Source organism: Miscanthus floridulus, chromosome 10 (assembly GCF_019320115.1).
Source record: "Miscanthus floridulus cultivar M001 chromosome 10, ASM1932011v1, whole genome shotgun sequence".
Lineage (NCBI taxonomy): Eukaryota > Viridiplantae > Streptophyta > Magnoliopsida > Poales > Poaceae > Miscanthus > Miscanthus floridulus.
The window spans coordinates 112,635,277-112,646,002 of record NC_089589.1 but is presented as its reverse complement, the minus strand read 5'-3'; the positions used below and the strand labels follow the sequence as shown (position 1 = coordinate 112,646,002).

General features: G+C 58.4%; 1 protein-coding gene across 1 annotated transcript; it reads left to right on the top strand.

The window, feature by feature from the left end:
• Positions 1-616: 616 nt before the first annotated feature.
• On the top strand, positions 617-2,013 carry LOC136489314 (uncharacterized). The gene is made up of 3 exons (XM_066485996.1): positions 617-742; positions 828-1,432; positions 1,515-2,013. The coding sequence occupies exons 1-3, from the start codon at positions 617-619 to the stop codon at positions 2,011-2,013; spliced, it is 1,230 nt and encodes a 409-aa protein (XP_066342093.1).
• The last annotated feature ends 8,713 nt before the right edge of the window (positions 2,014-10,726 follow it).

The following is a 10,726-nucleotide window of genomic DNA, read 5'->3' as shown; positions in this document are numbered from 1 at the left end:
CGTGAGCTTCGTCTCTTTTCATGAGCGCAGCCTTGGCGTTTCGGTGGACTGGTTCATGCGGGCGCTCCCGCACTACTATGGTGTGGAGCTCCACTACTTCAACCCCAATTCCATCGCGTAGGCGGCCATCTTCGTCGCTGTCTGCGAGGGGTATTTGGGGATTGCTCCCCATTGGGAGTTGTGGCTCCATCTCTTCCGGGCGGGGCATACCACTAAGCCGACGGGCACGTCGGGCACGAGGAAAGCGGTGAGGGCCGGTGGCTGCACTCTCCAAGTGCGCCAGGACCGCCAGCACCTCTACATCCCGGCCCAGCTCGTGTCATCCAATCGTTGATGGTACACGAGCTGGTTCTATCTCCGTAACGACGATGGCGGACTTCCCCCCTACACTGGGCGGATTGTGGGGAGCTGCCCGGAGAGGTGGAAGTATGGCGTCCCGAGGGAGGATCAGCCCAAGCTGTAGCCGCTTCTGGAGGGGCTGGAGAGGCTATGGGGCCATGGCCTTACTGTGGCCATGGTCGTGGCCGCCTTCCACCACCAGAGGGTGCTGCCGCTAATGGCTTGGCGGCGGTGCCTGTTCGAGATGAGGCCGGGTGAGCCAAACGAGGGCATCTAGATGTCCTCCTCTGCCCTTTCTGATGAGGAAATTCTTCACCGGGTGGGGGAGACAGTGGAGGTGAAGCTGAGGGGCGGCAACCTGACCCCCATCACGATGCGCTCGTCATGGGGGTTCCTCTCGCTGGTAAGTCGCGCGCCGCTGCAGCCCCCAAGCCTTCTCCATTTCTCATTATTTCTCGTTCCCTTATGCGCGATCGATGTTCCTACAGGGGATGAGAGACGTGCGAGCCTCTCCGCCACCTGTTCCTGAGGACGTGAGGTGGCGGGCGATCAACCGGGCATGGAAGGACACTAAGGCGGCGAAGCGCACGAAGCAGATTCTCGCGCGTGAGAAACTAGATGAGCGTCGCCGGCAGCAAAGGAAGGACGGTCTCCCATTGGAGGAGTCCCCGTCGCCGTCGCTATCGACGGATGCCTCGGACGGGGATGATGATGGCGAGATGGGGCGGGGTCCCCTAGACCATCTCCCTGATGTAGGGGAGACGGTGCCTGGGGCGCCGGCAAGCAGCCCGATGCTCCTAGGGGGAGGTGGAGGAGCTGTCCTGGGGTCGGCAATTGCCTGCCCCGGGGCCGAGGCCGACATGCCCAAGGCGCGGGCGTTGGGCAAGCGTGCTGTTAGCCCGGTGGGCTCGGCGGCAGCGGTGGAGCAGGTGGCGGCGGGGGCGACACAACTGCCCCTGCAGAGGACCGAGGTGGCACCGGGGTCCGTCGAGGACCAACCGGCACCGATGAACACAGAGGCCATGCCTCTGCCGCCGCCACCACCTTGTCCGACAAGGGTCGCCGTGCCGAAGCAGCTGCAGCCCCGCTCGAGGTAGGTGTATTTTTGGTGGAGCTGCAGTGCTTTCCGTTTGTTCTTTTGTCTTGTGCTGACCCTGTAAACATTTTGTCCTTAGCCAGAAGCGACCTGCGGAGGTGCCTACCTTGGCACCCCTAAAAGCGCTCAAGGTTAACCCCGGCTCCACCGCCCACTGGGTGGTAGAGGCGCAAGCCGACCTACAACATGGCACGGCGTCGGCAAGGGCTGACCCGAAGGAGCCGGCTACCCAAGGAGGGGCTGCCGAGGCGGCCCTGACACAGGCGGGGGAGGGAGCGCCTCCGCCCCATGATGGCAAGGCGGGTGCATCGGATGCAGCCGAGGTTCCCTTGGCTACCGAGGGCACCGGGATCAAGGTCCCCGAGGTTTCGCATGCCGGGGCGACGGAGGCCGTGGCGCCCAGGACCATCGAAGCCGCTGCGGCGGGCACAGGAGCCCCTGCGACCACCGAGGCCACGATGGTGGGAGCTAGAGCCCCTGGGACCACTGAGGCCACGATGGCGGAGGCCGGAGCCCCCGGGACCACCGAGGCTACGATGGCAGAGGCCAGAGCCCTGGGACCACCGAGGCTGACGTGATCACGACGAGGCCGTCGGTCTAGGAAATGGAGACAAAGGCGGTGGAGGCCTCGGTGGCACCCTTGGTTCAAGGCCTGCCATTGTTGCGGGAGAGTGCCCAGGAGGTTGAGGTCCTTTCGATCTCCTCCGACGATACTTCCCGGGCGTAGGAGATGGCCGACGCCGAGGCGGCCGGTGCCGTGGAACAGCCAGTTCCAACCCCAGGCGAGGGAAGCTCAGCCCTCGCGCGGGTACGACCTGAGCCCCATGGGTGGGATCACCTGCGTGTCCTATGGCAAAGCCAGGATGATCCTGAGGCAGAGCCTCTGTTTGCCCTCAAGGACGCGGCCGAGGGCGGTCGCTAGGACACATTCGAGCAGTACCGCCAGCTAGCAGAGCGGTCACTATGGACGGCGCTGTCCGTGGTGGCCAACGATCTGCCCGGAGTCGCCTAGGTTTGTGCTTTCTTTTCTCATGCGGTGGTCTTTTTCCGAGTTTTCTTTGTAGGGATTGACCCCTATTCTATTTTCCCCAGGAGCTCGAGACCCGGTCCCTTGGAAAGTCGGTCTTTCTCTAGTGGGAGAGGGACATCTAGGACTAGCTTTAGTGGTAGAAAGGCCTTCTTGCTGGCACCAACGAGCTCTTGTCGGCGCGGAGCGTAGAGGTAGAGGACCTCTGCCTTCGTTGTGCCGATGTGAAGGTCGAGGTGGCCATGGCCCAGGAGCAGGTCGCCCCTCTAGCGGCACGAGTCAAGGAGTTGGAGGAAGAGCTGACCTGCGTGGCCAGTGAGCGGGACGCCTTTAGGTCCCGGGCTAGAGAGGCCACGGCCTCGGGCAAGGTCCTTGCTGGATAGCTAGGGGCGGAGCAGAGTGCGCACCAGCTGATGAAGGGCGCCTTGGATGAGGCCCTTACGGTGGCCGAGGCTATGGTTTGGAGGGGAAAGGCCGAGGGTGAGTCCTATTCTCTTTGTTTTATTCACTTTTTTCTTATGTTCGCTCCCTAACTCCCTGGTGTGACGTAGAGCTAGGGAGTGAAGCTTCTAGGGTGGCCGAGGCTTCTTTGGTTGAGGCCCAGCGCCTGAAGGAGGAGGCCATCGTTTCCTGAGCTGAAGCCCTACGCTAGAAGGAGGAAGCCGAGGCCTCTCGGGTCGAGGCCCGACGCTAGGAGCAGAAGGCCAAGGGTGAGCCCCGTAGGCTTCCATCCCCATTTGGCTTGTTTTTTCTCACACTCAACCCCATTCCGTTTCCTGTGGTGCAGAGTTGGAGGCGGAGGTCACTAGGGCAGCCGAGGCTTCCGTCGTGGTGTAGACGGTGCTCGAGACCGAGATCAGGGAGCATGACGCACTGAAGGGTGCCGCCCGAGCTACCTGCGAGGCCCTAGAGGTCAAGGGGGTTCAGTCAGGCAGCTCCCTTGGGAGCCGTCTGATTGCACTGAGCGGTCAAGTGCGTGAGCGGCTCCGAGGAGCACTGCATATGGGCGTCAAGCGCGCACTGGCCGTCATCGCCTCGCACTACGTCGGTGTTGACCTCCAAGCCATTAGCGATGGCTACGTCTTGCCCGATGATGACGAGGAGGTTGACGAGGTGGTAACAAAGCTGTTAGAGGCGGTGGAAGGCCCTAGCACGGCACTGGCAATGTTGTTTGAAGAGGAGGTGGTCCCTCCCCCGCCGTCTGCCGATGCCGGAGGTCCTAAGCCTTGACCTAGGCCCAAGTGGCCATGTAAATAGAGTAGGAATTAACTTTGTATCGTAACGCTTGTGGCCGTGGAGGCCTTTCTTTTTAAAGTGCTCGTGTTTCTTAATCGTTTGTCTTGTATTTTCGAGCCTCTGCCCTCTTGTTGTCTCTGATCAGATTTCTTCGCAAAAAACTTCCTTGGAGCCTAAGCCATCCCCTGGGCGAAAGGTGATGAGGGAGCACCATAGCCCGGAGGCTTAGGCTGTCTTGCGACTCTACCGGCCTTCTGGCCCTGAGACGGGCTTTCGGTCCTTGGGTTTTTCACAACCGATTCGTCAGAGCGTGCTAGAGGGTTTGGCATAGGAATTTTTTCAAAAAACGACTAAAAAATGGTGCGTGGGACTTAGGGGGGGAATCCCCCATCTAGCCCCCGAGGGAGGCTCGGTTCTATGGAGGTAGAGCTGAGTCTCCCTTATAGTGTCATCATATTGTCGAGACCCACGATGCGCTTGGGGGGGGGTTCTCGAAAAATTAGAACAACTAAAGAACGCTTTTCAATTATATTCCGAGAAACAATATATACAATGTTTAGAAATTTAAGGGTAAAAGCGACGTAGTTGTTCTATGTTCCAAGCGTTGGTGAAGATTTCACCCTTCTCATTGGCTAGCTTGTAGGTCCTGAGCTTCAGCACTTGGGCGACGATATACGGCCCTTCCCATGGTGGGGTCAGCTTGTGGCGGCCCTTGTTGCTCTGTGTCAGCCTCAACACCAGGTCACCTACCTTCAGGTCTCGGCTTTAGATGCGCCGGGCTTGAAAGCGCCGTAGGGCCTGCTGGTATTTGGCCGAGTGCAGCAGCACGATGTCTCGGGCTTCCTCTAGTTGGTCGAGGGCGTCCTCGCGGGTGGTGCGGTTGCTTTGTTTGTTGTAGGCCTGTAGCCTCGGGGAACCATATTCCAAGTCAGTGGGGAGGATGGCCTCGGCTCCATAGACCAGGAAGAAAGGTGTGAACCTCGTGGCTCGGCTTGGAGTGTTCCTCAGGCTCCAGATGACCAATGGGAGTTCGGCGAGCCATTTCTTGCCAAACTTCTTCAACCGGTTGTAAATTCTTGGCTTGAGGCCTTGTAGGATCATGCCGTTGGCACGTTCTACTTGGCCGTTAGTCCTTGGGTGTCCTACGGCCAACCAGACCACCCAGATGTGGTGGTCATCGCAGAACATCAAGAATTTTTTGCCGGTGAACTGTGTCCCGTTGTCGGTGATGATGGTGTTAGGGACCCCAAACCTGTAGAAAATGTCAGTGAAAAACAGCACCGCTTGCTCGGATTTGATTCGATTGATCAGACGGGCCTCGATCCATTTAGAGAACTTATCAATTGCTACCAGTAGATGGGTGTAGCCCCCTAGGGCCTTTTGCAGAGGCCCGACCATGTTGAGCCCCCATACGGGAAACGGCCATGTAATGGGAATGGTTTGGAGGGCTTGGGTCGGGAGATGTGTTTGCCGCGCATAGTACTACCATCCCTCGCAGGAGCGTACTAGCTTGGTGGCGTCGGCAACCGCCGTCGGCCAGTAGAACCCTTGGCGAAAAGCGTTTCCGACGAGCATTCGAGGTGTCGCATGGTGCCCGCAGGCCCTTGCGTGCAAGTCCCAAAGCAGGGCTCGGCCTGCCTCGGTGGTGATGCATCGTTGGAGGACACCAGAGGGACTTCGCCGATATAATTCGTCATTGCAGAGGACGTAAGTCTTGGCTCGCCGTGCAAGCCATCGGGCTTCGGTCCTGTCACTAGGAAGTTTTTCCTGAGCGAGCTAATCAAGGAATGGGACTCGCCAGTCCATGTCCTAGTTGGTCTAGGGAGGCCCGATGTTGACTTCCATGACCTCGGGCTCGGTCGAGAGAGTCTCGACAGCGGAGGGGGCGCCGAGCCCTGTGGTGGTCTCGGCCGGTGGGCCCTCTTCTGCTACTGAGGCATAATCAATGGAAGGCTTGTGGAGGTCCCTGGCAAAGACGTTCGGAGAGATCGGAGCCCATGCCGAGGCCATCTTTGCCGGTTCGTCCGTGGCCTCGTTGTATATCCACGCGATGTGGTTGAGCTCGAGACCGTCGAACTTGTCTTCCAGGCGACGTACCAACTTGTAGTACGCCTCTATTTTGGGGTCGAGGTAGTTTGACTCCTTCATGACTTGTTCGACGATGAGCTACGAGTCGCCCCGGATGTCGAGATGCCGTATTCCAAGCTCGATGGCGACTTGCAAGCCGTTGACGAGGGCCTCGTACTCGGCCACATTGTTGGAGGCGGCGAAGTGGAGCCGCACCATGTAGCACATGTGTACTCCGAGGGGCGAGATGAAGAGCAGACCCATGCCTACCCTGGTCTTCATCAAAGACCCGTCGAAGTACATGGTCCAGCATTCTGTCTGGATTTGAGCAGGTGGCAGTTGGGTGTCGGTCCACTTAGCCATAAAATCGGCCAAGACCTGGGACTTAATTGCTTTTCAAGGCGCAAAAGTCAAGGCTTCCCCCATAAGTTTGATGGCCCACTTGGCTATCCTGCCCGAGGCCTCCTGGTTATGGACTATCTCTCCCAAGGGGAAAGACGATACCACGGTCACTGGGTGGGACTCGAAGTAGTGACACAGCTTGCGCCGGGCTAGGACTATGGCGTAGACCAGCTTCTGGATGTGGGGGTAGCGTGTTTTGGTCTCGGAGAGCACTTCACTGATGAAGTAAACAGGTCGTTGGATGGGCAGAGCATGCCCCTCTCCTGCCTCTCTACTACTATGGCAGCGCTGACCACTTGGGTTGTTGCGGCGACGTAGAGTAAGAGGGCCTCGTCACTGGCCGGCGGTACCAGGATGGGAGGATTGGTGAGCAGTGCTTTGAGCTTGTCGAGGGCTTGTTCGGCCTCAGGGGTCCAAGAAAAGCGTTCAGATTTTCTCAAGAGGCGGTACAAAGGCAAGACATCCCATGACTCTCTACACTCCCTTGAGGTCTCGGATTGGTCCCATGCTGGTTACGGCCGAAACCTTCTCTGGGTTGGCCTCGATGTCGTGCTCTGAGACTATGAACCCCAAGAGCATGCCTCGGGGGACCCCGAACACACACTTCTCGGGATTGAGCTTGATGCCCTTCCCTCTAAGGCATTTGAAGGCTATCTTCAGGTCATTGATGAGATCCTCAGCCTTTCTAGACTTGACCACGATGTCGTCCACAGAGGCCTCGATTGTTCACCCAATGTGGTCACCAAAGACCTAGGTCATGCACCGCTGGTATGTGGCCCCTGCGTTTCTAAGGCCGAAAGGCATAGTCACGTAGCAGTACATGCCGAATGGGGTGATGAAAGAAGTCGCGAGCTGCTCGGACTCTTTCATCTTGATTTGATGATAGCCAGAATACGCATCAAGGAAAGACAGGGTCTCGCACCACGCAGTGGAGTCAACGATCTGATCGATTTGAGGTAATGGGAAGGGGACTTTTGGACAGGCTTTATTCAAACCAGTGTAGTCTACACACATCCTCCATTTCCCATTTTTCTTCTTGACTAACATAGGGTTAGCCAACCACTCTAGGTGGGATACTTCCTTGATGAACCTAGCCGCTAAGAGTTTCTGCACCTCCTCGCCGATGGCCCTATGCTTTTCCTTATCGAATCGGCATAGGCGTTGCTTCACCGGTCTGGAGCTAGCCTGGATGTTCAAGGCGTGCTCGGTGACCTCCCTCGGTATGCCCGGCATGTCCGAGGGACTCCATGCGAACATGTCGGCATTTGCACGGAGAAAGTCGATGAGCATGGCTTCCTATTTGATGTCGAGGGTGGCGCCCGATCGTCGGGGCAGGCGGGGTCAACCAGGATGAGCTTGATGGCCTCCGCAGGCTCGAATGCTCTCGCACGATGCTTAGAGTCAGGCGCCTCGCCACTGAGTCGGTCAAGGATGGCAATGAGGGTCTTGGCCTCCACAAGAGCCTTAGCGTACTCGATGCACTCGACGTCATAGTCGTATGCATGTTCGTACATGGACTCAACCGTGATGATGCCATTAGGACCTGGCATCTTGAGCTTGAGGTAGGTGTAGTTGGGGACTGCCATGAACTTGGCGTAACACGGCCACCCTAGGATGGCATGGTAGGTTCCCCTGAATCCGACCACCTTGAAGGTAAGGACCTCCTTACGGTAGTTGGAGGGGGTGCCGAAGCAAACGGGAAGGTCGATGCACCCAAGGGGTCATGTGCGCTTCCTCGGTATGATGCCATGGAAAGGTGCGGCGTTGCCCCAGAGCCTCGACCGGTCGATCTCCAGGAGCTCCAGGGTGCTGGCGTAGAGGATGTTGAGGCTGCTGCCTCCGTCCATCAACACCTTGGTGAGTCAGGTGTTGCCGATGATCGGGTCGACAACAAGTGGGTACTGCCCGGGATTTGGAACATGGTCGGGGTGGTCCTCCTGATCGAAGGTGATTGCTTCCCGAGACCAGTCGAGGTATCGGGGAGTGTCTACCTTAATCGAGAAGACCTCTCGGCGTTCCCTCTTTCGCTAACACGCCGTAAGGCATGCTGAGGGTCTGCCAAAGATCATGAAGGCATTGTGTACCTTGGGGAACCCTTCGTCCTTGTCATCATCCCAGTTGTCGGCGCCTCTCTGCCTGGCGCCGTCGTCGAGGAGGCCGAGCCTGGTGTAGTAACACCGCAGCATGGAGCAATCCTCGAGGGCGTGCCTTACCGGGCCCTGGTGGTAAGGGTAGGGTTTCTTAAGCATGTCATCGAAGGGCCTGGGGCCCCTGGGGCCTCGAGGATTCTTACGTTCTGCGGCCACGACTAGATCGGCCTCGAGGACGGCCTGCTTCCCCTAGCGACCCTTTTTCTTTCTTTTGGGGAGGTGGGGAACCAAGGCCTCGGGGGCCTCATCCCTCTGCTTCCCCTTGGCATTGTTCTCGAGGAAGATGGCCCCAACAGCCTCTTCGCTCGAGGCGAAGTTGGTGGCGATGTCGAGGAGTGCGGTAGCCGAGCGTGGCACATTTTGGCCCAACTCTCGGACCAAGTCTTGGCAGGTGGTGTCGGAGAGGAAAGCCTGGACGATTTCTAAGTCGCCGACACTGGGCAACTCGGTGCACTGTTTAGAGAAGCATCGGATGAAGTCTCAGAGAGACTCGTCCGGTTTCTGGCGATAGCTCTTAAGGTCCTAGGAGTTTCCAGGGCACACATATGTGCCCTGGAAATTCCCGACGAAGATCCTAACCAAGTTGCGCCAGTCATGGATCTACAAGGGAGGAAGATGCTCGAGCCAGGCTTATGCCGAGTCTAATAAGAGCAATGGGAGGTTGTGGATGATGAGCAGGTCATCGTCCGCACCACCTAGCTGACAAGCCAGACGGTAATCGGCAAGCCAGAGTTCGGGATTGGTCTCGCCGCTGTACTTCATGAGGTTGGCTGGTTGTCGAAACCGAGCCGAGAAATGAGCAGCGCGGATGGCTCTACTAAAGACCCGAGGACCAGACGGTTTAGGAGAAGGACTGCGGTCCTCCTCACTGTCATAACGGCCACCTCGGTGTGGATGGTAGCCTCGGGCGGGCCCCTCATTGTTGTGGCATCGTCGTCTGCTGACCACCTCATGGTCTGCCTACACCTCACATTGGTTGCCGAGGTGGTCAAGCCGCAAGGGGATCCTGTGGGCTGTTGGCGCCCGAGCAGGCTCGGGACAAACCAAGGCCTCCCTATCCTACTGATGCGCTGCCGAGGGGAGGTCCGAGGCAGCTCCACAACGCCAAGAGGTGGAACTCTCGGCCTGCTGCACCGCGGTGGTCTCAAGGAGATCCCAGAGCTCGCCTCGAACCCGTCGCCCTTCTATGGTAGAGGGCTCGGGCATCACGCGCACTAGCATCGCTGCAGCCACAACATTCTAGCTAGCGCGATTGAAGATTAGGGGACGATTGTCCCCTTTGTCGTCATTGATGCAGTGGTGCACATCGCGGGCCCACCGCCGGGCTCCTCCGCCGTCACCGTAGCCCTGCTGCTCCTACTCGAGAGTGTTTCGGAGCTATTGCAGAAGGAGTCGATCTTGCCCAACCTTGGCCTGAAGCTCACGGACCTGCTCCAGGTCCAGGCGTCAAAATTGTCTGAGGGCAAGGTTCTCATTCTGTGCTGCTGGTGGGACAATGCGTGAGGGTGTGGCATCGCCCGTTCCCTGATGAAGCGGGGTATGGTTGCCTACCCCCTCGTCCTCATCGCCCGCGCTTGGCATCCCAAGTCCGACGTGGAAGCACTCACGAGAGGGATCGTAAGTACCTTCATCGTTAGAATTAGAGTAGCCAAAGCAATAGTCACTCGTGGCCAAGAAGTGGTGCATGGTTTCATGGTCATGGAGGTCGGAGAAATCTGCTTCGGCCCATGCCTCATCCTCCTCCAAGGAGTCAGCATGGGTGTGGGTCGACGCGGTAGTGTCGAAGTCGAGAGCGAAGTGCTGGTGGTGTCCTGAGGGATCCGCGTGAGCAGAAGCATAGGCGTAAGCATAAGAGGCAGCGGCATTTCTCAACCCGAAGGGGTATGGGGATGGTGTCATCGCCGGGCTTTGTTCCGTCGAAGTTGGCTCCTCAGGGAGTGGTGGAGTGGAGCTTGATGGCGGGGCGTCACCAGGTGCCACTAACGTTTTTCCCTTGTCCAGGCTCAGGCTAGATAGGTCCCCAACCATGGACCTTAAGCCAACGGCTGGTCGTAGGATACCGGTGGAGAGCGGTGAGTCACCCTAGGTTCGCGTAGCATCAGGGTGATCCTGCTCGCGTTGTGCCTGGCGAGCGCGGCGAGAGCGGCCATCGGGGCGCCGCCTATGCCTGGGCTACCGGTGCGTGACGTCGTCGTCGGTCGGTGGTGCTTGGGGCGTGAGGAGTACCATGTCGTACTCATGCCCTATAGACATGAACTCTAGGCTCCCAAACCAGATCGCCATGCCGAGACGCAGCGGTCGTGCGGGGTCTACCATCCGGAACTTGTTGGGATGACGAAACTGACACGCAGAGGCCCCTACCTGGCGCGCCAACTATCGGTGTTTTGGACCGGGGGGTCCTCAACCAAC